At 45.9% G+C, this 25,903-nt stretch overlaps 1 protein-coding gene across 3 annotated transcripts in view; it reads left to right on the forward strand.

Annotated features, from left to right (window-relative positions):
• MEGF6 (multiple EGF like domains 6) overlaps positions 1–25,903 on the forward strand; it is a 372,060-nt gene that overhangs the window by 68,879 nt on the left and 277,278 nt on the right. For 2 of the 3 annotated variants that reach the window (XM_069079590.1, XM_069079592.1), the window contains exon 4: positions 15,633–15,737. The exons of the other annotated variant lie outside the window; for it this stretch is intronic. In XM_069079590.1, the coding sequence (XP_068935691.1) occupies positions 15,633–15,737 (105 nt within the window). The remainder of the gene's footprint in view (positions 1–15,632; positions 15,738–25,903) is intronic. 3 annotated transcript variants of the gene reach the window in all.

The raw sequence follows: 25,903 nt of genomic DNA on the forward strand, positions 1-25,903 counted from the left end.
CAAATAGAGATGTGTACATATGAATCATATCCAGTGTGTATAGAAGGCAAAGCCAACTGCTTTATTTTACAGATGAGGAAACTGAGGCTAGAGGAGTTTAAGTGGCTTGCCTACTTTTACAAAATGGTAGAGCTGGGATTTGAACCCAGGTCTCTCAGCTTCAAATCCAATGCTATGACTCAGTTTCCTCATCTATAAAAAATAAGAAGCAGTGTCACATATTGTCAAGGATGGGAATATGAACAAGACGGAGTCTTTGTCCTTAAGGATGGAGCTTACGGTTTAATTAGGGAAGTAAGGTATGGGTATAAAGATCCCTAACATATGGCAGATCATGACAGATGTGTGAGAAGGAAAGGTGAAGATACTGAGAATTCTCAATGGAACTCACACTAGATAGCTTCATCAAAGGAAATTAGTCCATTAACAAACATTTTGCTAGCTGTTCACTGTGTGCCAGGCACTCTGCTACTCTGCTGAATGCTGGGGACAGGAAGAAAGGCAAAAACCTACTTTCTGCCTCCAAGGAACTCAGATTTTAATGGAGGAAATAACATAAAAATAATTATATACATATAAGATATATACATAATAGATGAGGCATAATTTCAGAGGCAAAGGCTCTTACTTCCTTTTTTCTGGAATATAGATTTATCTTAAATCAGTCAAAGATCTTAACTTTTTTGGGGAAAAAGGAAAGGTAGACTAACATATTGTTCATACTGACCTGGTGGACCATTAGAAACCTCAGATCTTTTTCAGCAAAAATGTTGTTTATCTACCCTTCCCTCATTTTGTAAAGTCCATTTTCTAGACCCAGATTTAAGACTTTACATTGATTCCTATTAAATTCCATCTTCTTAGTTTTAGCTTAGTATTCTGACCTGTCGAGATATTTTTGGATTCTGTCTCTGTTGTCCAGTGTGCTAGCTAGCCCTCTCAGCTAACACCCTGCCAGGAGCTATTATTCCAGATGCCAAGTGGCATGAATGAAGTGGAGGCTTGGGAAAGGGGAGTTTTAAAAGGGGAAAACAGCTGTGCCTTGCCTGGCCGAGCTGGGCCGACCTCGAGGCAGGCTCTGGAGCTTGGTGCCTACTCACTCCACCCCTGGAAGATGCCTGGCCCTGTGCCCTGGGGGCCTCCACCAGGGAGCTGGGGATCAGGCTCCAGGAAAAGGGATCCATTAAACCCGGCCGCTGGTTTTGCTCTGGTTTCCTTCCTCTGCAGTTTCCTTTTCCTTTTTTTTTTCCTTTCTGGTTGAACATTCTCAAATGGAGGGAGTGTCAGCATGGGAATCTGGAGTACAGAATGACATTCTCTTCTCCATCCCTCTCCACACCTTTTCCAAACAGATCTTTCCCACATGAATGAACAGTTGACAGGGTTAGTCCATTTCTGTTAATAGTCACCACTGAGTTTAGGTATCTCCCCTCACCTAGTCTCTTTTTAATTGGGTCTCCCTGCCTCAAATCTCTCCCCACACTAGCTGCCAAAGTGATTTTCCTAAAGTGAAAGTCTGATGGTTACCGCCTGCCCCTTTCCCTGTTACCTCTAAGACACAATTTTAAGTCTTCCATGTTGCATTTAAAGCCTGCCACAACCTGCTCATTCCTATCTTTCTAGTCTTATATTTTATATCCTTCTGTACAGGAATGCTCTCTTTGTTCAATTCCCTTTCTTTAAGACCTATCAGCTCAAACTGCATCTTCTGCAGAAGGCTTTTCCCTTGCCTGCAGCTGCTGTTTCTTTCCCCTTTGAGGTTACCTTTTATCCACTCTGGATGTATCTTACATGTCCTTCATTATTTTCACGTCTGTTTCCTCTGTTAGAATGTGCTCCTTGAGCTCTGAATGAGCTGTGACCGGGTTTTTGTCTTTCGTTGTCTCTCTTAAGTTTTCTGCAGTGGTTGCCATACATCAGTAGAGCAATGCAAGCATGTATTGGTCTGATCAGCCAGTTGGATGCATTGTGACTTGAGTCTGACGTGGTGATGTCATTCTGGTCCTCTTCAAGAACAAAGGACAACTACCTTCATATGCTAAATGTTAATAAATGCTTGTTGGTTGACTCCCCCTCCTCCGATCAAAAGCAGTCCCACAAAATCATAAAAAACCCTGTTCTTGACCCCAAGAACTCATATCCTAATGGAGGAAAAAAAAACACAGCAATAACTATGAACGTATAAGATATATACATAGCACATTGGGGTGGTAATCTCAGAGGTGAAATCATACACAGTTACACATTGATTGTGGTTTAGTTATTTCAATTGTATCTGACTCTGACCCATTTTGGGAGGAATTTTCTTGGTAAAGATACTGAAGTGATTTGCTGTTTCCTTCTCCAGTTCATTTCATGAATGAGGAAACTGAGGCAAATGGGTGAAGTGACTTGCCCAGGGTCACACAGGTAGTAGGTGTCTGAGGCTGGATTTGAACTCATGTCTTCTTGATTCAAGCCCAATGCTCTACTTTTCTTATTTCCCATCCTGTACTGGTGAAGTTTTTTTTTCTTGAATCCAGGTGTTAGATTTTGCATTTATCCTATTAATTGTCATCTTAGATTCAGTCTGACGTTCTAGACTATCATTTTTTGTTTGGATCCAGATTCTGCTCTCTCTTCCAGACTACTTTAGCCTGCATTGTTGTACTCCTAAGATTTAATATCAGATACACCATTTGATGCTGTCTTGTACCAGTCATTGGTATTTTCCAAGTGTGAGCCTTCTCTTCCCAGTGGCAAGGACCAGGTACCCTCCAGGTGCCAGGAGTGTCTAGGACCTATATTACTAAAACACAGACCTGATCGTATAACTCCTTACTTGAAAATCTAAATCAGCTCCCTGTTGCCTCTAAGGTTACCTTCCATCTACTCTGTATTTATTTTTTATGTTCTGATTTGTATATATTATTTCCCCTTAGAATTTAAGCTTCCTGAGGCCAGGGGCTATTTTTGCTTTTTTATTTGTATTTTCTATACCTAAGGCTTTGTACAATACTTGGTATATCATAAATGATTAATAAATCCTTGTTTGATTGATTGATTGATGGATGGATGGGTAGAAACAAATCAGTGAGTGTGCGAATGCACGAGCAAATAAGGAATGATTAATTTCAGAGCCACGCCCAGAATCTAGGGCTCAGGGAACATCATCCATCTTTCTTTCTCTTATATGTGTTGTTTGCAGGGTTTCTGGGCAGGGACTGAAGATTGTGTTTTGCACATGTATATGTATATATGCATATATATGTGTGTACATGTGAGATAGAGCCTCATATATTTTTCGGTTGACTCGGGACCCTAGAAGAACTCCCTGGGGCTACTTCAGTCCTAACCCTATAAATCCTATGCTCACCTCTCCCCACTATCCGCTGCTGGTTTGGGCAAACCCCAAACCATTCACTTGTTTGGTCGTATTCCTGGTCGTAAATGAGATGGTTGAGCCAATGGTTTTTGGACCAGCTGCCCTGACTCCTATAATTTTAGCTACTTGAAATAATTACAACCACTGGACCCATAAATTGTATCAATGAGACAGGAGGGGCCTCCAGTAGGGAGGGGGACCAGACAGGGTTGGCAGCTGCAGCACATTCCTGCTTGGGGTGCACAGATGTCAGGAGGTCGTGTCTTACTGCCTAGGGGAGAAAAGCCTAGGGTGTGATGGCGGATGGGAAGCCATGCTTTGTGGGACACACCCATGGCCTGTACCCCAAGCGGTTCTTCCCCATCTCCATTTCTGGAAGCTTTACCCTTCTTGGGAACAGTCTGGCTCTCGGGTTCTTTCCTGAAATGCCTCCCTGCTGGCTTCCATTATGGACATCCCATCTGGGGACTTGGTTACCAGATTTATGAGTGTTATAACCTGCATCTGTCTGAGGATTTAAGGAGGGGGATGAGACAGAGCTTGGCCCTCCTGATCCTCCATGGCCTTTTCTAAAGCCCCACCCCACCGGACCACCACTGTATTCCAGGATCCCTGGGGTCCCAGACGGTGGGGACATCAGACCATCAGGGCTGCCTCATAACCGAAGGACTCCCATGGGCCCTTGCAAGAGTGGGCTTTCTTTTCATTCATCTGGCAAAATGGTTTTGCAAACTTCATCAGAAACCTGATCTTCCTTTTTACAGCTCTCTGGGTTTTGCTTGCCAGTCAGTCTCTGGCTCACAGGAGAAACAGCATGTTATAATAGAGAGGCGAGAGACCTAGGCTCACATCTTGCCTCTGACACTTATTACTCCTGTCACCCTGGTTAACCATTTCTCCTCTCTGAGTCTCAGTCTCCTCATCTGTAAAATGGGGGCATTGACTTCACTCTGTCTCCACCAATGAGCAAACACTTCAGCTTCTGCCCTGGGATGCTGGACTTCTGATTGAGGAGTGTTCACTCTGCTCTGCTCCGCTCCCCTGCCATCTCCACGCTACAAAGGTGGGAGGCTAAGAGTGTTCCCATCATCCCCTGCCCCACTTTCTGCCTCCACAGTAATCAAATCAGTCACGGACTTGAGCTGTCTAGCTTTTTGTGTTTGTATCTCCAGTGCTTAGCACATGTTAGGCCACTTAGTAAATGATTTTTCATTCATTCATTCATAATTGGGAGAATCTGCTGGGATAATCTTTGTAAAGCACATAGCAGTGTTAGAATATCTGGGAATCCACAGTCAGGCAATGGTGACCCAGGCTTGCCTCTGGTTCCTGAACACCCAAGGGATGCCGCTCTGAAAAGAGGATTGGTTTTAGATGTAGAAGGCCTGGCTCTTCCACTCCCCTGCTGTGTCACCTTGGGCAGATCATTTAACCTGTCTAGACATTGTTTTTCCTTGATTGTAAAATGAGGCTGGATTAGATGACCTTTAAAGTCTCTTTGAGGGGTGGCTAGGTGGTACAGTGAGTAGAGCACCAGCCCTGGAATCAGGAGGACCTGAGTTCAAATTTGGCCTCAGAACTTAACACTTACTAGCCGTGTGACCTTGGGCAAGTCATTTAGCACCAATTGCCCTGCCTTCCTCTCCCCTCAAAAAAAAAAGAAAAGAAAAAGAAAAGAAAACAATAAAAAAGTCCCTTTGAGTTTGACTGCCATGATCAATCAATCAGCCAATCAGTAAACATTTATGAAGTGCTTACTCTGTGGCAGGTGCTGTGCTGGATGCCAGGGAGACAAAGAAGCTAGGGGCATGCTAGGGGTCAGCACCAATAGCTTCAGGAGAGTTGATTGTTAAATTTGCCGTGTGAGCAGTTACATCTTAGAAATCAGCAAAGTTACAAATCGAGGACTGATCTATTGTTTTGTTGATTGTCTAGTCTTCAGAAATTGATGAAGAAAATGTTAATAATTCAGATTCAATTTAAAGTGTGTATGTAGTTTTTGGAGAACCAGTTATTAAACATTTACATAGTAGGTGCTTAATAAATGCTTGTTGACTTAAATGGAGTGTTGCTAGTCTTTGTTAGAAGATGTATGAAACGCTAATCTGTTTGCTGAGAACTGGGTCATTGGCGTCAGGGTTCAAATGCCAGCTCTTGGGCCAGTCACTTCCCCTCAATGGGCCTCAGTATCTTCATCTGTCAAATAAGGGATTAGATTTCATGACCCCTGAGTTCCCTTCATGCTCTGGATTTATAAGCCCATGACCTCTCTTCAATGGAAAAAAAAAGTAAAAATGAAAGGGGAAGGAATTAGTTTTGCATTTTGAATCTGATTCTCGAGGAATAGGACATCAGGCCCCCAACAAATGGGGCAAGTCCACGTGGAACAGTCTTCCTAATTTGACTTTGGAACAATCATGCTGCAGGGATTGCGATCTTGGCAAGATGTCTCGAAGGTGGATTAGGCCATGGTGACCTCAGCTACTTCCCTCCTCCTGCAAGATGAGGTTTGGAGGGGACTGAGCTGGGAAGGCCTCCCCCCCTCGGCCCCTTCTTCCCCAATCCCATCTGTCCTGTGGACTGTTACATCTCTACCAGATGGGCGGCTGGTCAGGAGGGACAGACTTTGGAATGAGTTGGTGGTTTCAATCCAATCAGCAATTTCAGAATAAATGGCTCCACTCCTGTAGTTGTGGGAAGCCTGGCCCCCGAGAGGAAGAATGTAAATATGTGGTTTGCAAAGTTAACCCTTCCCCGTGGTTACTTGGAAATGTAAAGATATCTCCATCATCCGGCCTTGCTTCTGGGACAACCAAGTTCTACTTACCTGGAGCCCTGTAATTCAGTCCAACAAACTACTCTTAAGCACCTTTTCTGTGTCAGGCTCGGTACTAAATCTTGGGGATACAAAAGCAAAACTGGGAAATTTCCTGTCCTCAGAGAGTGTACATTCTTCTGTGCAGACATAACATGTGTCAGCACCTACAATGTAAAGGGACAGCTAGACAGTGCCATAGTGCACAGAGCGCTGGCTAGGAGTCAGGAAGACTCATCTGTGTGAATTCAAACCCACCCCTACTAGCTGTGTGACCCTGGGCAAGTCACTCTACCTTGTTTGCCTCAGTTTCCTTATCTGTAAAATGAGCTGGAAAGGGAAATGGCAAACCGCCCCAGTATCTCTGCCAAGAAAACCCCAAGTGGGATCATGGAGAGTTGGACACAACTAAAGTACAACTCAGCGGCAACAGCAAAATTATAAGGACAAATGTATATGAAGTAATTACAAAAAGGAGGAGGGAGTGCTAAGAGCTTGGGGGGTGGGGCTCAGGAAAGGTCCTGAGTAGGCTTTGAGGTCCTGAGAAGGTCCTGAGGAGGCAGCCCCCGAGCTTTCCTTTGAAGGAAGCTAGGGAATCCAGGGGCTGGAGGTTAGCAGGGGACATTCCAGATACAGCAACATCACTCGTGTGAAGACAGGGAGGTGGGCGATGGGGTGGTCCCTGGGGGAATAGAGAGCAGGCCAGTTTTACCAAAAAGGAGGGGACCTAAAGGGCGATCATATCAAATAAGACTGAAAAATGAATGGGAGCCAGGCTGAGAAGGGCTTTGGGTGCCAGCCTGAGGAGGGCACTTGTAGCCTCTCTGAGCTCTAGTTACCTTTTCTTTAAGATGCAGAGGGTAGTGACTGGAGCACCCACCTTACGGGGCCATTTTGATGCTGGCAGCCGGAGGGATCTGGGGCTGGGAGCCTGACTCCCTCATTTTATAGATAAAGACTCTGAGGCCCACAGAAGGTCATGGGCAAGCTTAGATCTGGAGCTGGAAGGCATCTCAAAGGCCATTTAGTCCAATACTTTCATTTTGCAGATGAGGAAACTGAGGCTCAGATAAGTCATAGGTTCATAGATCCAGAGCTAGAAGAGACCAGAGAGGTCATTGACTTTAATCCCTTCATTTTAGAGATGAGGGAATGGAACCACAGAGAGGTTATGGGATTTGCCCAGAGACACACAGCTAGTATGTAGCTAAAGGGGGATATGAACTCATGTCTCCCTGACTCCCAAGTCTAGTGCCCTATCCGGGATACTGCTTTAGTTTTTAAAGGTCATTTTTTTTTCCTCTTTTTGGAGGGATGGAGGGCAGGCAATTGGGGTTAAGTGACTTGCCCAAAGTCACACGGCTAGTTAAGTGTTAAGGGTCTGAGGTCGGATTTGAACTCGGGTCCGCCTGACTCCAGGGCTGGTGCTCTATTCACTGCGCCACCTAGCTGTCCCTAAAGGTCATTATTAACCAAATGCATTAGGCACAGCTTCCTGAAGCAGTTTGCACCTGACCTGGGCTGGAGAAGTTTCTGCTTGTGCCTTGACTTGGGTGTTCTTCAAATCCAATGTCCAGTGGGAACTGTAAAAAATAAAAATAAAAACTGTTCTTGGCTCAGTACGAGTATGGGGCAGGTTCTGATTTGATTTAAGGAAGAGCTCTGGATGTTGGGAGCTGCCCCATGTGGAATGGGCCTCCTGGCTAACTTTGGGCTAGTTTCCGATGTGTGTGGGTTGGGGGATCTCTGGGTGAATTTGAGGGGTTTTAGAATGAGAACTCCTGCTCAGTTTCTCCAACCCCTCCCTGCTCCTCCATCAGGAGGCTAGTGCCCACGTGCCCCAAGGTTGGGCTCTCCTGGCTCTCCAAGCAAGTTTCATTTGCCTGAGATGGCTTTGGAGGGCCTTTTCAGCTCGAAATCTGTGATCCAATGACCTTGAGTAAGTCAGCCTCTGGACTCCAGTTTCCTTTTCTGTAAAATGAAGACGTTGGATTAGATGGCCATCAAAGTCCCCTCAAGCTCTGCAACAAAAGTATTCGGTTGAAGGCATCCTACAATGGGATCGGAGGGCTGAAAGGGTCATCAGAGTCCACTTGGGCCAATGCTCCTCATTTTATAGATGCAAAAACTGATGCCCCAAACTCATATCAGTGTTAGGCACTTCTGTTTGGTAAAACTGGACTGCTCACTTTTCCCCCAGGCGCCATCTTGTTGCCCACCTCCCAATCTTTACCCAAGTGATCTCCCCATATCTCAAATGTCCCCTTCTAACTCCATCCCCTGGATTCCCTAGCTTCTTTCAGAGGAAAACTCAAGGGCCATCTCTAACCCAAGACCTTCCCTGAATCCTAAAGTTCACATCCCCTGACTTCAAAGTCAAGGCTTTTCCCACTGACCTACATTCCTAGGTGGGATGAGGGATGAGGGTTGTGAGCCAATGGTCTGTGATGAGTAGGGTCGCTTCTCCTGATGAGTGATCCTGTGAATAAGGATATGTTTGCTTATTAGAATGCTCTTTTGACAAGAACCATCCTCGGCATCCACACTAGAAAGGAGAAAAGGAGAAAACTCTCCCAGGAGACTTACGTGTCCCAAACAGATTTATTAGAGGTTGGTCTTTCCAGTTGACTGGACACAGGAAGGGAGAACTATGGCCCTTCAAAGCAGTGTCCAAATTTTGGTGGAGGAAAGGGGTGTATTAATGAGGCAGCTCTTCCAAAGATGACTTTCCTCCTTATTTTGCTAGCGTTTCATCCCTGATGTGTATTAGAGCTGTGTCTCCTGTTCCCAACCATTGAGGGTTTTCAGGATGGTCATTACTGTTATCTGTTCCTTCTGTTTCCTGATGTCTGTTTTGGGGTCCTTGAGAGCTATGATTGGGTAGGGAGAGAAGAGAATATGAGATTAGAATATTTCCTCATTTACTCAAGAAAGAAAAGGGGGTGTGGAGAGTCTGATCTATAATCCCAGTGCTGTGGGACTTTGGGGTCCAGATGGACACTTACTTATGAAGACATAATTGAGGAGACAGGCTGTTTTCAGGGGTAAAAGTGAAGCAAAACAATACATAATTAGAACCTTATCTATAAGTAACCATTTCAAAAGAGCATGAGCCTGACTTTGTGGTCCCATGCTTTCCCCAAGGAAGTTTGGACTTTGAGTTTGTAGTGTTAATGGGATTTAAGATCTTCCCCATCCATTAATAGGCCTCAGTGGAGCCCATTAAGGGAAGCTTGCTTAGGGGAGGCTGGCTTGTAGGAAGGCTTTCACACCTTTTGCTCATTTCTAATTAGGCGCTGAGTCTGGCTCTGAGAAATACCTGAGTTGGTATTTTGCTCTGGGGGTTTGCTTATGAGAAGGATCTTGTGATTCCCTGGTGGAGATTCTGAGTGACCCTATGTTCAGAGCCCCCCGACTGCTCAGATGGAAAGGCTTTCTTGATCCAGGGATGTAGGTAAAGTGTGTAGTTGATTCAGGCAGTCAGAGCCCTGTCTGTTGGTCTTTATTTCTCTGCTTGTATTTTCTCTGAAGTTCAGGGTGCTGAAGATTGTTGACCCCTTAAACACCTATCTTTCCTAGTAAAGCAGATCAAAGATCCTGTGCTAGCGGCCATCCTGGGTATGCCAGTGTGCCTGCCGCTGCAGAGCTGTCCGTACCAAGAAGGATGGCTTTGGGTTGTTTTCTGGGAAGATCAGAGGTCTTTGATAGAAGTGCTAATATTTTTTTTACTCTTGCTATTCTACCTAAATGCTAACTTAGATGTTACAAGGGAGGGAAGAATAAACTTCTAGTACCTATCTATCCCAACAAGGGAATAAGGGCCTTACTTAGGAATATAGCTATGTAAAAGCATGTGTTTGCTGTAGCAAACAATATTAGGTCACTTACATTCTCAGAGTGAGGAAGAATGATATGTATCAAAAACCCATTCTAGGAAGTGAACATATCCTTATGCACATAATTAAAAAAGTATTGGAGAACCCACCAAAGAGACCCTGAAATGAATCATGGCAGTCATGGTTTAATAAGTCCTATTGGATCCATCTAGTTCAACTGCTTTCATTTTACATATGTGGAAACTGAGGCAAACAGGGTGAAGTGACTTGTCCAGGGTCACACAGCCAAGGTCTGAGGCCGGATTTGAACTCAGGAAGATGAGTCTTCCCGACTTTAGGCCCAACACTCTATCACCTGTCCTTCTGACTTCAGAACCTTCTTTTTCGACAACCCCAATTGCCTTCCCCCTCCAAAAGAATAGATAAAATACACCTTCAAAAAAAGGGGGGGGATAGCTAGGTGGTACAGTGGATAGAGAACTGCTTTGGAGTCAGGAGGACCTGAGTTCAAATCTAGCCCCAGATGCTTGACACTTACTAGCTGTGTGACCCTGGGCAAATCACTTAACTCTGATTGCCCTGCAAAAAGGAAAAAAAAATAGTTTTTTTCGACAACTCCCTTCATGGGATAGTGTGTTTCTCCTCACTGGAGGTGCTCAGAGTCAGAGGCCCACTTCTCAGAAGTGAAAGGTTATAGGGGGGATTCCCGGTTGGGTACAGCATAGGCTAGTCTCTTCGGAGGTTCCTTCCAGTTCCAGGTGGAGGGGGGCAGCCTGCTCAATGCAGAGGGATGAACAGTTTGGTCAGAATGTAACATGGACGAAGGGGAATAATTGAATTTAGACTAGGAAGGGGGGTAGGAGTCAGATGTGGAGGAAATAAATGTCAGACTAGGAAATCTCAATTTTATCTTAGAAGTGACGGGATAAATACAGGACCAGGGGAGCTATAGAAGGCTTAATACACTCACTTCAAGGGAAAGAGGAGAGAGTATCAAGGTGTTTTTTCCTTCCAAGAAGAAACTGCTCCTCTCTTTTAAATTTCCATCTTCCAAGAAGGCCAGAAGGCTGTCTTCCATATTCCAAAGGCCAACAAATGCCAGAATCAGACAGAGGCTTCCCCAGGTGTGGAAACGGAGAAGGAGAAATGCCAGACATTAGTAGACTCCCAATTTGGAAAGTAGGCTCAGCCAGAAAGGAAACAGGGGAACTGTAATTTATCTTAGAAGGAGAGAGCATATGGCCCTTGGGTGGAGGCAGAGTCATGGGGTGTGGAGAAGAGTGGAGACTGTGGGATCTTTTTTAGGCTTTCTTTTCTCCCAACTGGAGATGAGTAATTGGGGCCAAGCATAAAGCATTCATTTATTCTTTCACTAGAGATTTATTGAAATCCCTACCTGGATTTCAGCGAGGCATTTGTTAAAGTCATACATGCTTTCCCTGGGGACAAGATGGAGAGATCTGGGTGAGGGGATGATACAGTTTGGTGTATTTGGAACTGAACAGAGCCAAAGATTGGTCATGAATGGCTCTGATGTCTGCCTGGAGGAAGGTCTCCAGTGGGATTCCTTGGGGAGCTGTCATTATCCCTGATCAGCATAGGATCATGGCTAAGAGACATTGGATGCCATCTTTAAAAAGATGAACATCTTGGTTAGAGGGGAAACATTAGATGTGATGCTTATTTAATTTGTGGCAGAAGACACAAAGCTGGGACCCATCACTAACATGTTGGTTGACAGAGAAGATCTAAAAAGATTTTGACAGGGTTAGAGCATTGGGTTAAATCTAATTAGATGGAATTGAATAGGGATAAATGTAAAGTCCAACCCTTTGGTTCAAGGCATCAACGTCACAAAGTATATGATGGGGGATGTATGTCCTGAATTAAGTTTGTATGAGAAAGATGGAAAGAGCTGGAGCCTTAGACAGTGAGTATAGGACCTTAGAGCACATGGCCTGGAGCTAGGAAGACCTGATTTCAAATTCCGCTTCAGATGCTTACTTATTGTGAGGTTGCCTTTCTTTGTAGCCCCAGTGTACAGTGTCTGGCATGTAGTAGGTGATTAATAAATGCTGACAGGGCTGAGAGATAGAATCTGGTGGGAGAGGAACAAAGGGGCTGGTGAGGCTGGATTGTAGGAAGAGGTAGGGAGAGACCAGGTCATAAAGCACTTTACAAGCCAGATAGGATTTTATAATGAATAAATATAATGGAGACTTAGATAAATAAAATATGAAATGTAAATATAATAGAGACTTAAGGCTTAGAGTCAGGAAGACCTGAGTTCAAATCCAGTCTCACACACTTACTAGCTTCATGACCCTGGGCAAATCACTTAACCTTTTCCTGCCTCACTTTTCTCATCTTTAAAATAAGTCAAATGGAAATTTCTTTGGGTAGACACTTTCTCTGATACTGGGTAAGTCCTGCTTCCTCTTAAGTCCATTCTCCTAAACATTTGGCTTCCTCAAGCATAAGACTTTTTCTTGCACTGGGGAATAGAGACTGAAGAGGGGGGAAATTCTACAGTATTTTTTTTTTTGCTTTTTTTGGAGGGTAGTTGGGGTTAAGTGACTTGCCCAAGGTCACATGGCTAGTAAGTGTTAAGTGTCTGAGGCTGAATTTGAACTCAGGTTCTCCTGACTCCAAGGCCAGTGCTCTATTCACTATGCCACCTAGCCACCCATTTCTGCAGTATTTTAAATGGCAGAATGGTGGAGGTAATAAGTTTTTGCCCAGGGTTTGTCCTGAATTGGGCTCCTTCCAGGAGTGGGCCAGAGAGTCAGTTGGGTCTATGAAGCTGTGTCATTGAAGCATTTGCTATTGCCCTCCTCCCCACCCGCCCTCTTTGAATTCACATCTCCTCCCATCATTCTCTTTTCTCTTGCCTCTATTCTCTTCTCTTTCTCCACTTTTTGTAGCTACTCCCTGCCTTCTTTCTGATAAACACATGTAGGTATGTGCCCTGCTTGGGGAGAGGGGTTGGCATTCTAGATGGTTTAGTGGGAAGGACTCTGTATTTGGAGTCAGGAACCCAAAATTTCACTCCTGGTTGTGCTATTTACTAGCTGACACCATCTCCAGGAGTTCTGGTAGACAGCAGGAATAATTTGAATCAACAATGTGCTGAGGCAGCCAGATGAGTTAATGTGATTGTGGGGAACTACCTTGGGTCTCAATGTCCTCCTTTGTAAAAAGGAATGGTTTCTATTAGAGGATTTCTGCATTCCCCACTTGCTCTGAATGCTGTGAAATGAGAAGTCTGCAAAGGGCCAAGCTTAACCTGAGGGAATGGATGCTAATGGTGGATGAGGTATTTTTGGGCAGGGGGTGATCCTTCCTGGCAGGTGTCTTCTTGCAAATGAGGCCCACATCCCTGAGCGACCTCTGAATAGGCTGGAGTTTTCGGAGACCCAGAGAAGCATTTCCTGCTTCCTTTGGCAGTGGTCATGGAGGGCGGTGATGAGCTGGGAAGAAGAAGCCAACGGGAAGGGAAGGAGAGCCTCAGCACTCTTCCATGGTGGGAATTAATTTCAGAAAGGAGCTGGTTAGGGAAGGGGGTAACTGGGGGGGAGGGCGACTGGGCTCTGTGACTTCAATGGAAAGTGCGTCCCCTTGTGTGAGGATGAAATGCCATGTGTGGCAAATAATGGATGGAGAATTAAACTGAGACAGGAAATCTCTGCCCCATACTGGCTGGGTGACCTAAATGCCCCAGGCAGCTTAGGCCCTTACTTACGGAATAACTGCCCATTCATGGATCATTGATGGAAGGAGAAAGGAACTGGTTTTGTGATTTAATTGGCATTCCTATTGAGAAAACTCCATCAATGCAGATAGATGCCTGCCTTGTAATTTAGAGAGCAGCCTTTGGTATAGGGGATAATTGACTTACCCTGGGTCATGCAGGCATATGAGTCAGAAGGGGCACTTGAACCCAGGTCTTCTTGATTCTGAAGTTCCAAGTGCTACAATCACCTCCACTATAACCAATGTCATCACCCCCCCCCCAAGACCACCATCACCATCACCATCACCATTACCAACATCAATGCCAACCAAGTCTCCAGACATAGTAATCCCTACTGCTTCCTTGCATCTAATAACAGTAGCAGATGACATTTATAGATTGCCTTCAGGTTTACAAAAGGCTCTTCTTACAATAGACTGATGAATTAGGTAGTACAAGTATCACTACTCCCATTTTGTAGATGTAGAAACTGAGAAGAGACTTGTCCATAGACAGAGCTATTGTTAGAGCGGGTGTTCAAACCCAAGTCTTCCTGATTTTGAGCTCCAGTGCTTTCCCCCTTCTATCGATGTCATACTTTGTCCCTCTTTCCTTGCCCTTCTCCCTGTAAGAGACTCAAAGCCATTACCTGACTTCCTCAGCAGGAATGTTTGTAATGTATATAGATGGACACCTCAGGCAGGAAATGATGGCCTTAGGAAACACCGAATGAGACTTCATGGTGCTAATAGAGAGATTCATTTCCAGTTGGGTCAGTGTCTACCAGGCCACCTTGCCAAGGGGAATTGGGAAAAGGAGTTCTAGGTCCTACATCTGGATCTGGAAGCAACTTCAGAGGTCCTAGAATCCAGCTTCCTCATTTTACAGACGATACCATCAGAGACAAAGGAGAGGACTTGTCCAAGGTTGCACAGGAAGTAAGTGGTCATAGGTAACATGTCACAAGCCCTCTAGTCTTACTCTAATTTTTTGGATGAGGAAACTGAGCCCTAGGGGGTATGAAAGGATTTATCTAAGGTCACACCGGTAGTAAACATAAATTTGGGATTTGGGAGGGGGGGGTTCCTTGATTTAAACAACTACTACAACAGCAAAACTTTCATTTTCTTATATTCCATTGAACAAATATTAATTTTTCTCTCCCTCCTACTCCCTCCATTAGAAAAAAGAAAGAAAACCAAAAGCCTTGTAACAAATAAGCATAACTGTACAAATCAAAGACCGCCGTCAGCCATGCCCAGAGCTGTGCGTGCCTCCTTCTGCACCGTCAGGGGGTGGGTACCATTTTCATCATCAGTCTTCTGGATTTGGGGTTGATCATGGCATTGAGCATAGTTCTTGAATCTTTCAGAGTTGTTTTTTCCTCAGAGTAATGTTATTGGAGAAATTATTCTCTTAGTTGTCCTAGGATGTTCTCTCTCCCGGCCTTTCCCTCCCTCCTGGATGGCACCCAGGGCCTGAGTCCAATAGAGAAGTGTGGGTCGGGTCCTACTTAAGCCCCTGCCTCTCCCTAGGGCACCCCAGGCCTTCTGCTTCTCCTGTTTATGTCTCTCACCCCACCCAAGTCCCTTGCATCTGTCTCTGAGCCCCTACCTTTCCCTAGGGCACCCCAGGCCTTCTGCTTCTCCTGTGTATGTCTCTCTCACCCCAACCCCCTCCCCCAGTTCTTTTGAGCTGTTTCTTAGCTCACTTTTCTCTGAACCCTTCCCCTGGCCCCCCTTCCTTTGTCAGGCTGCCCCCTTGACCGACATCTCCAGGAGCAGAGGAGCTGTGGAATGTGAGGTCCCCCTGGCTGCCAGTGACCTGCCCCAGGGGTTCCCATTCCCCTTCTCATGCTCCCCCCTCTCTCTCTCCTGCCTCCAGCTGTCTGCAATTACGGAGTCTGTTTCAATGGAGGGAACTGCGTCGAAGGGTCAGCTCAGCTGTGTCACTGTCCCTCTGGCTTCCAGGGCCCCCGCTGTCAGTACGGTGAGTAGAATCCAGTCCTGCGCCGCCCCCAGCCCCATGCAGGCAAGCCACGTTGGGCCTCAGAGTGGGGGAGGGTTACTGAGTGAGAAGCAGGATGCCTTTTAGCCTTCTGCTCTAGGTTCCTGGGAGCCCTTAGTGGGTCTCTGTTCCTTTGCTTCTTTCCAGAATCCCTAGGCTAGCTGTGTGTGCATGGGCTAGCACTTTCCTCCTCTAAAAAGCTGGTGTAATCACACTTGCACCCCTATCTTACAGGGTTGGCTGAAAGTTTGGAGCATGATAGAAATGTGAGCTTTTCTTATTATGAAATGTTTCTCACATCAAATGGGTCTTTCGATGCAGAATCAAGTATATGACCACCCTTTTCTTTTTGTCACATACCTTTGATTCCATTGGTGTAGAAAGTTCTTCTGCCAGTGAAGAAGGTCATCTGTTCCACAGCTCAGTCTGAGAGGGCTGTGTAAGGGAATAAGAGCGGTTAGGTGACTGGTCCAAAGCTAATATGAGTCACAGACATGAATTGATCCCAAGACTGGCTTTCTGTTCACTCTACCCTGCTGCCTTTTAAGTACAATGGGAAAAATTGTGGCTTTGGAGCCTGAGGGTCTGGGTTCAAATGCAAGCTGTATCACTACCTACTTCTGTGACCTTGGAAAAATTGATCCCTCTCTCTGGGCCTCAGTTTCACCACCTGTAAAATGAGTGGGTGACTCCTCAGGACCCTCTCCACCTTTGATATCTCATTGACTTTTAACTGGCCTTGGTGGACACACAGCCAAAATGAAAATCTTTCCTGGTTATGCATCTGCCTGGCAGGCAGGTGAAGGAAGAGGGGGAAACCAGAGATGGCCCGGTACTGGGTTCCACAGGAAATCAGCAGCAGTTGATGCACAGTGGTAGCCCCTGTGGATCCTGAACTTTGGAAGGAGGAGGGTCCCGATGGAGATTGATAGATGCTCTTTTCATCTACCACCAAAACTCTGGGAGCCATGGCAGTTTGGAGAGTGGAGAAGGGACCCTGGAGAGGTTTGGGAAAGGTCAGAGCCTCCTGGCTCCATTCTTGAGCATTCATTCATTCATTCATTCATTCATTCATTCATTCATCCATTCATTCATCCATCCATCCATCCATTTATTCATCCATCCATCCATCCATTCATCTACCCACCCATTCATCCATTCATTTGTCCTTTTGCTGGGAGGCATAGCTCAACCTGATTTGAGACTTGGCCTGAAAAATAGAGGGAGCCCTGGGATTATAAAGCAGCAGGAGACAGTGTGGTATAGTGGACAGAGAGCCATCCTCAAGGCCAGGAAGACCTGAGTGCAAATCCTGCCTCTGACACATACTGGCTGTGTCACCCTAAGCAATTTACTGACCTTTTGGCTCTCTGGGCCACTAAGACTCTAAGGTGACCAGAAGGTGCTGACCTGCATCAGTGGATGGTCTTTCCTCCCCTGAGAAGTTCCTGCACTAATAGAATCACAGATCCAGCCTCCTGGTGAAGTCTTTTTTGCATACCAAGTAATTTCACAGGGGTGAAGAGTAATAGTAACAATGGGAAGTGGAAATTGTTATTCAGTCATTTCAGCCCTGTCCAACTCTCTGAGACCCTATTTAGGGTTTTCTCAGAAAAGATACTGGAGTGGTTTGTAATTTCCTTCTCCAGCTCATTTTACAATGAGGAAACTGAGACAAACAGGGTTAAGTGACTTGCCCAAAGTCACACAGCTAGTAAGTGTCTGAGGCTAAATTTGAACTCAGGTCTTCCTGACTACACACCTGGTGCTTTGTGCACTCTGGCACCACCCAGCTTCTGTTATCATTAAAGAAGTAGTGGTTGTAGTTAACTGATTACCTGCTTGGCTTGTCTAGACCTAGTAATAACTAACATTTCTAAGGTTTATAAAAACTTTCTGTTTTCTCATTTGATTTGATAAGTGTTTATCAAATGGTAGTCTGCTGATCCTTACAACCACCCTTCGAGGGAGATTGTGTTCATTATAATTTTACTATTTATTATAGTAAATATAATGGTGCTATTTATTATAATTTTACAAATGAGGAAACTGAGGCAAACAGAGGCCAAGGGACTGACCCAGAGTCACACAGGAAGTGGCTGAGGCAGGGTTTGAATTCAGCATTTGGAGTCTGGAAGACCTAAGGTCAAATCCTGCCTCAGTCACTTAGTAGCTGTGTGACCTTGGGTTAGTCACTTCTGCACCCCAGTTTCCTCTTCTCTAAAACGGGGGAATAGCAATAGCACCTCCCTGCCAGGGTTGTTGTGAGGATTACACGAGATAATCTTTGTAAAGCACATAGTAGGTGCTCTGAACACAGTGGGTGCTCCTAAATGATCATTGAATTGGAAATGGCCTTGCTCAGACCTTGAATTGTTGTGGCTGTGGCAGGACCAATGGCTGGTGTTGGTGTGGTGGGTTAGGGGAGGGCCTCATACTCTGGGAGACTCATCTCAGGATGGAGAGCCCAGGGATGGAGGCCATCCTCTCATCTCATGGGAGAGCAGCAGCTGTCTCCCCAGCTCGCCCCAGTGGATTTGCTGACTCAGGGGGTCCCTGGTCCATTGCCAATTTCTTCATGGCCAGTCTCCCTTGAGGAACTTTAATTAAGTCTACAGGTGGAAATTAAGAAATGCTTAAAGGGCCATTACATCTCATTTGGCTAATCCTTTTGAGATGCCCAGGGCTCTGCTCCTGGATTCCATTCAGGAAGAGCAGCCCAAGGGGAGGCTGGTGGAGGTCCCAGCTGCTGTACTGCAGGGTGTTTTCCTGGATGGGATTTTCAGTTCCAGAGCTATCGCCCCCACGGACGTGGTGATTGGGGCTCTTCATGAGGGGTCTGGGTGAACTTCGGGGGCTTCTAAGCAGGGTGTTTAGAAGCAGATGCCACCTGCCTTCTCTGCTTAGATGCCCCCTGATGCCTCTGCCTCAGAACCCTTCACCACTTCCCAGGGCTTGCAGACGGGCCCCTAACAGCCCACTGACCTTTCCCCTGCAGGGTATCCCCTCGACTCATCCCCTCCATCCCTACTCTTTCCTCTAATTGAAACAGACTTTCCTTTGGGGCATGTGGATTTCTGAACTGACTCAGTGGCAGTTTGTGGGGTGCTGGGCTGATGATGATATATACTTTATGAAAATACTTCCCTTCTGGGTTTCATTACAGGCATATAGGTAGCCTCCCCCTCCCCCACTCCTTCCAAAAAACTGATAGATTCTGGCTCCCTTTTCCCTTTTTCTCCCCTCCCTCTTCCCCTGTGGGGATAGTTGAAACCTCCATCTTTTGCTTGCACCTTTTAGATGGGTTGGTTTTAGTGTCCATGGAGGATGGGAGTAAATTTAAGGAGCCAGGCATATGCTGAGACTAGGGATACATCATTGGGGTTGGGACCATGATGGCTGGGGGGTGGGGGTAGAGAATGCCAAGAAGTCACAACCACGTCTCTTCAGCCTGGATCTTAGACTTCTCTATCTGTAGAATGGGAGGACTCTTGAATATTGATCTAGTTCAAGCCCCTTATTTTACAGATAAGGGAACTGAGGCCCAGACATGGCCTTAGATACTAAATGGCAGAGTTGGTGTTCTGAACTCTGATCCAGCCATCTTCACCTGCTTTGTTTCAGGCTCTGGGCGAGCCACTGGAAAGACAGGGACCAGTGATGAACCGATCCCTGCTTTCAAGCAGTCTCCTGAGGGAGACAGTATGTGCAGGCATATCTAAGTATGGACAGAGTATCTTCATATGTTAATAGAAAGAAACAACCTAGAAAGATGTACAAAATAGAGAGATACAGGGTGGTCTGGGAGGGAGGGTGCCAACAGCTGCTTCATGTACAAGATGGTGCTTGAGGTGGGTCTTGAAGGAAGAAAGGGATTCTGAGGGAAGGAGGGAATGCATTCCAGGTGTGGAGAATGGCTAATGCAGAGATGGAGATGGGTACATCCTGTCGTGCCTAGCACCACACTGAGCACCTGGCATGGCGCCCAACGCATAGTAGGTATGAAGCGAACACTCCCTAGAATTTAGTGGAATGTAAAATTTTTGAGGGCAGGGAGGATTTCATTTTTGTCCTTATATTCCCAGCACCTAGGCACATAGTAGGAGCTTTAAAGATGCTTGGTGATTGGTTTGTGGACTGCATGAATGATCACGTTTTAAAATGGGAGATGCTTTTCATTCAGGTGCAGAGATTTAGGGGGTATGTTTTGTACTGTGCCCATGGTTTGGGAGGGTGGAGCTGAGAGAGAGAGAGAGAGAGAGAGAGAGAGAGAGAGAGAGAGAGAGAGGAGGGAGAAAGGAGGGAGAAGAAGAGGAGGAGGAGAAAGAGAGAGAGGAGAGTGAGAGACAAGACACAGAGAGATAGAGAAAAATATGTTTGTATGTAAGGAGAGAGGTGGGGAGAGATACAGAGAGAGAGAGAAGGAGATAGAGAGATAGAGAGAGACAGACAGAGACAGAGACAGGAGAGGAGATATATGTGTGTGAGTGTGTGTGTGTGTGCCTTAGATCCTGTTTTCCTTTCCTTATAGAGTAGATTGCAATTCTTCATGCTCCCCTTCCCATAGGATCATAAAGTAAACTCCCCTTTCCTTCCTAGATGGGGGGATTTGGGCACTACAGGCCCTGAGCACATTTGGGAATATTTAGCTAACCCCCCAATTATAATTGATTGCAGCTTTGAAAATAAGGAACATATTTTTTTTTGTTTCCCCCAAATTCTTTCACTTTCAAAAGAGAATTGGAGAGGGGGAAGGGTGGAGGGGCAAGAGAACTGGGGGAACTGTCTGGTTTTGAACTGGGCATGGGAATCTGGCTGCACATTCCACATAGGGCCCCCTGCCCCTCCCATGAAGTAGAAAGTCACAAGTCAGTGCCTTGGTTGGGGAGGTTAGGCCCTAAAGGACCTTGATTACATGGCTTTTTTTCCCCCCTTAGGGTGGCATGAGGCAGTGGTGGGGGCCAAGTAGTGGCACCACACTCCCAGGGCCTGAGAGTGGCCCTGGGAAGGGGGCCAAGAAATCAGGGTCTACCCAGTAGGAGGCCCCACAGACTAAGGGTAGTTGAGAAGAGAGCTGCAACCTTAGTCTCATTCAGTCTTCCCCAGGGGGATGTGGGGCAGGGACTCTGGCAGGAATGACATAGTAGGTGAAGAAACTGACCCTTCCCTCATATGGGCAGCTCTACATCATGACAAGAGAGTGCTGGTGGTGAGGCCAGAAGACTGGAGGGAGGCAGTGTGTGGTGGTGGAAAGGGCAGAGTCTGAGGACAACCCAGGTTCAAATCCCATCTCTGCCACTTGCCCCCTCTGTGACCTGGGGAAGGTCCTCTAGCTTTTATGGGCCTGCTTCTTGGTTTATAAAATGAGGAGTTTGACCCACACCGTTGCTTCATGCCACCCTAAGGGGGAAAACTTTCAGGCCAGACAATTGAGGCCTTTTAGGGCCTGAAACCGATCCAACCCAAGGTACTGACTTGGGATTCTCTACTTTATGGGATGGACATGGGGCCCGATATGGAATTTGCAGCCAGACTCCCATGTCCATTTCAAAACCAGACAATTCCCCCATTTCTCCTCCTTCTCTACCTTTCCCTCTTTCCCATTTTCTTTTTAAAGTAATCTCCAAAGTCCCTTTTTGACCCAAATCTATGGCTCCATGAACTTGGGTTTAAATCTTGACTGTGCTTATGACCAGCTGTTTGACTCTGGGTAAGTCACTTAATCTCAGCTTATCTCAATGTCTTTATCTGTAAAAAAAAATGGGTTGAACTCAAGACTCCTCAGATGTGTTTCAGCTCTAAATCTACAAGCCTAAGCATAGTGGGGTGGCCTTAGGGGAGCCCCCTTATCCCCAGAGCCTCCTTTTCTTCATCTGGTGAAGCAGCTTGGATTAGATCATCTCCCAGGTCCTTTCTGACTCTTCCATTCTGTGGGACAAATCTACTGAGAAGAGGAATCAGAGAAGACCCTTCTCTTTCCCACATTCCACCTTCCAGACAAACTGGAAGCTGTTCCCTGAACTCTGAATTCCATTCTCCAGGCTCCAAGAATTGGCACGAGTGGTCCCCTGTACCTGGAATATACATACACCTCCTTCATGTGCTGGTCAAAATTTTTATCTTTCATCCCCCTTTTTGTGAAGCCTTCCCTGACCCTCCCAGGTGCTGGTCCTCCCTCCTCAAATGAATTTCAATTGGCTTCTCTATAAATGTTCTACCAGACTGCCCCAAATCCAAAAAAATTTAGATCTTAAGCACTTAGCTTGATTCAATGCACACAGTAGGGGCTAAATAAATGCTTATAGTGGAACTGAATAGAATGAGAGGACTTCATCATTGTTGTTATTTCCTTGGGGGAACATCTTGGAGTGGAGGATTTGTATAAAGGAACTCTGCCAGAAAATACTAGACTGGATGGCTAAGCCTGGATTATCAAGGGCCTTGAATGCCAGGCTAAGAATTGGGGGGTCTGCCATGCAGTAGAAAGTGTGCTGGATTGGGAGTCAAAGGGCTTGGTTTTCAGTCTTGGATTCTCTCCTTTCCTACCTCTGCCCATGTATAATCTTGGGCAAGGTTCTTGACCTCTCAGTTTCCTCATCTGTAGGGTGGGGGAGATTGTTCTAGATGGCCCTGGAAGTCCCTCCCAGCTTGAAATCTATGAACCTAGGATCCTACCCACAAGACTTTGCAAATCACTGCACCTCCTTGGGTCTCATTTTCCACATCTGTAGAATGAGGGGGTTGGATTAGGGGGCCTTTAAAGCACCTCCCAGCTGTAGATCCATGATTCCATGCCTAGAAAATGATTTTAGGGCTTTCTCATGATCCAGTGAGGCAGACGCTTTGTATTTCTGTCCCTACCATGCAGCACAGTGCTTGGCACTTAGGACACACTTAATAAATGCTTTTTTTTCTTTCGTTCAGTCTCATTTTACAGAGGAGGAAACTGACTCACAAAAAGACTTGACCAGGGTCATACAGCTAGCACTTAGAGCCAGGGTTCAGGCCTAGGTCTCCTCTCTCTGACCTCTGAGAATGGATTATGTGATAAGAGGAGACAAGGTGAATTGATTATATCAGCACATATGCCAATAGTTCCACAGATCTGTGGGTCCATCCTAATAGATGGGCACTTCTTTCGCATAGGCAGATTGCAAGCCCCTCCATGTCTTTGTAGACCCCCTAAGTTGTGCTCAGCTCCAGGCACCGCAGTTTAAGAAGGACTTTTGTGAGCTGGAAGAGTGTCCAGAGAAAGACGACTGGGATGGTTGAGGGTGTTTAGCCTGGAGAGGAGAAGGCTCCAGAAGGACACGGTAGTTTTTTTTTCAGTATTCGAAGGACTTTCCTGTGGAAGAGAGTTTAGGGCCTGGCACATAGTAGGTGCTCAATAAATATTTGGTGAATGGTTGATCGTTTGAATGACTTGAATGCTTGGCCCCAATAGACAACAGACGAATGTAGGCTTGATATGAGCAATAGAGAGGGTTGTGGCCAGGTTCCCCTTCCATGGAAATCTTCAAGCCCTTTGGTTTACTGCTTGTTGAATACGAGGTAGATGGTATTCTTGTTCAGTTATGGGTTGACTCTGGGAGTTGTGGCCAGCCTGGAAATTCTGGGATTCTCTCACTCCAGACCCCAGACCAGACGGCCGCTTCCCACCTCTTAGTTGTAAGTGTGGTTCAGTGCCAAGCATGCCAGATTCAGGATCAGAGGACCGGAGTCAGAACCCCAGCTCTCCCATCTACCAACAGTGTGAACTTGCAGCTTGGTTCAGGGGCAAGAATGCTGAACCAGGATCTGCAAGGCCTGAGTTCAAATCTCAGTTCTTCCAAATTTGGCCAGGTCGCCTAAACCTCTGTAAAAGAAGGCAGTTGGACTCTGACCTTTAATTTCCCTCTCAGACTTAAATGTGGTTTTCTCATTTGTAAAAGGAGTTGGAATTTCAGTTGGTTACAAAATTAGTCTTTGGCCTCTTTTTGCATCCCCAATGCTTAGCATAGTGACTGACATGTTGTTCAATTATTCAGTCTACTCTCTATGACCCCATTTAGGGTTTTCTTGACTCAAGAGGTTTGCCACTTCCTTCTCCAGCTCATTTTACAGATGAGGAAACGGAGGCAAACAGGGTGAAGTGACTTGCCCAGGGTCACACAGCTAGTAAGTGTCTGAGGCTGGATTTGAACTTGGGAAGAAGAGTCTTCCTAGTTCCAGGCCTGGCACTTTATCCTCTCTGCCACCTAGCTGCCCCTGACACATAGTAGGAACTTAATAAACGTTTACTGATTGAGGGTTTCCGAGGACCATTCCAGCTCTGGAACTGTCAGCCAGGACTTATAGAGAACTTGGTTTCCTCCTCTGCATCTCCTGCCCTCCTTTGTCCCTCCCCATGCAGCTGAGAGCGGCTCCTGTCCATTATGGAGGAAAGAGCAGGGAGGTGAGCCAGGGCCCTCCACTGGGCTGACGATTGTGCTTTGGACCCCCCTTATCCAGGCAGAGTGTCTAGACTTGGTGAGAATAGGCCGAGGGCTGAGTAGTTTTGCTGCCTCCTTCAGCAGAAAGGAAGCATTGTATTCCAGAGGCCTGTGGGCTCAGAGACTGGTATGTAGAGCTGTTACCTTCCCTGTCATTTGGGGAAGGTGCATTTCCTCCCCCATTTCAGACAAGTCCCTTTGTCTCCCCAGCCTCCCTCTCTGCTCCCTTCTCTTTCCCATTCTCATTTTCCTCTGTACCTGGGCCTCCAAATTAACTGTAGTTGCAGCTTTGTTGGTGTGTGGAGAGACAGCTGGGGCCATTGGTTGGCTGATAACCAACCCAACATCTGACCCAACACCACCCCTGGAAACAGAGTTCCACAGCCTAAGTCCATGTGAAATCTGACAATGTTAGGAGCTTCCATTCCCAATTCTTTAAATTCAAGATTAGCAGTCCCATTTTGTAGAGGAAGACACTGAGGCTCCAAAAAGGGGACGTGACTTGTCCAAGTCTACACTGCTCGTAAATAACACAGTCAAGATGGAAACCCTGGTGTTTTAGTTCGAAATGTGGCATCCTTCCCACCACACCATGGCTATTTACGCCTTGGCAAGGAGGACCAGCAAGGAGTGCCAGGCTCGAAGGCAGGAAAACAGGGGTTCAAGCCCCGCATCAGACTCTGCCTAGTTGTGTAACCCTTCGTGGCTCACTTAGGAAACAACTTCACCTTTCTGGGTTTCACCTTCCCCAGTGGTCTTGCCCTCGGTGGCTTCCACACTCTCTTCCAGCTCTGAATTCATGATGCTGTATTCCCATGCTTGCTCCTGCCTCTGACCTCATCAGCTCTTTGGATAAGAAATCTGACGGTGGAAGGGTCTTTTGGGGCCATCTACTCCTGAATTCATGAAAACACTGGCTCCTGTGTTCATGTATCCCCCTACCTATTTTTTTCCAGGCCAAGGAGGCCACCTCAGTTTTTCTCATGCAGCTGCCCTTTGGTAAACTTGGGTCTCTTTGAAGGAGGACTAAGCCTTGCCCAGCTTGGGATGAGATGGAGCCAACTTAGAGTGAAGTGTCCCCTCACTGCCCTCTGTGGGAACAAGTCTCTGGCAGGAAGTTGGGTGGGTGTATCAGTCTGTGAATCAGTCCCTGGGAGAATCCATGGAAAATATGTCTCCCCGCAGCCTGGGGGCCTTCCTGAAAAAGAACAGGGGGGTTGGGATGGGAGGATTCAGACTCAGGTCTTCCTGACCCCGAGTCCCACGAACTATACTTTGTATTGCCCAGCTGTCCTGGACACTTAATAGCTGTATGTAAGCAGGTCACTTAACCTCTCTCGTTCCTTAGTGTACTCATTCTCAAAATGGGGATAATAATGAAACCTACCTCACAGGGTTGCTGTGAGGATCAAATGAGATTTTATATATGTTAAAAAACAGATTTTGTAATATATTATTATATGTAGTATATCATGCAATTGATATGTAAAACATAGATATATAACATATGTAACATTTATTATATATAATCTACATACAAATATAGATTTTTATAATTCATTATATATTTATTTATTCTATCCCTATATAAAATATGGATTGTGTATAATCTATTATCTATAATCTCTATAAATATGGGTTATATAATCAATCACTATATATAACATTTATTACATG

Source organism: Petaurus breviceps, unplaced genomic scaffold, assembly GCF_028583685.1.
Source record: "Petaurus breviceps papuanus isolate PSGF00001 unplaced genomic scaffold, PetGlider_PUasm1.0 91041, whole genome shotgun sequence".
NCBI lineage: Eukaryota > Metazoa > Chordata > Mammalia > Diprotodontia > Petauridae > Petaurus > Petaurus breviceps.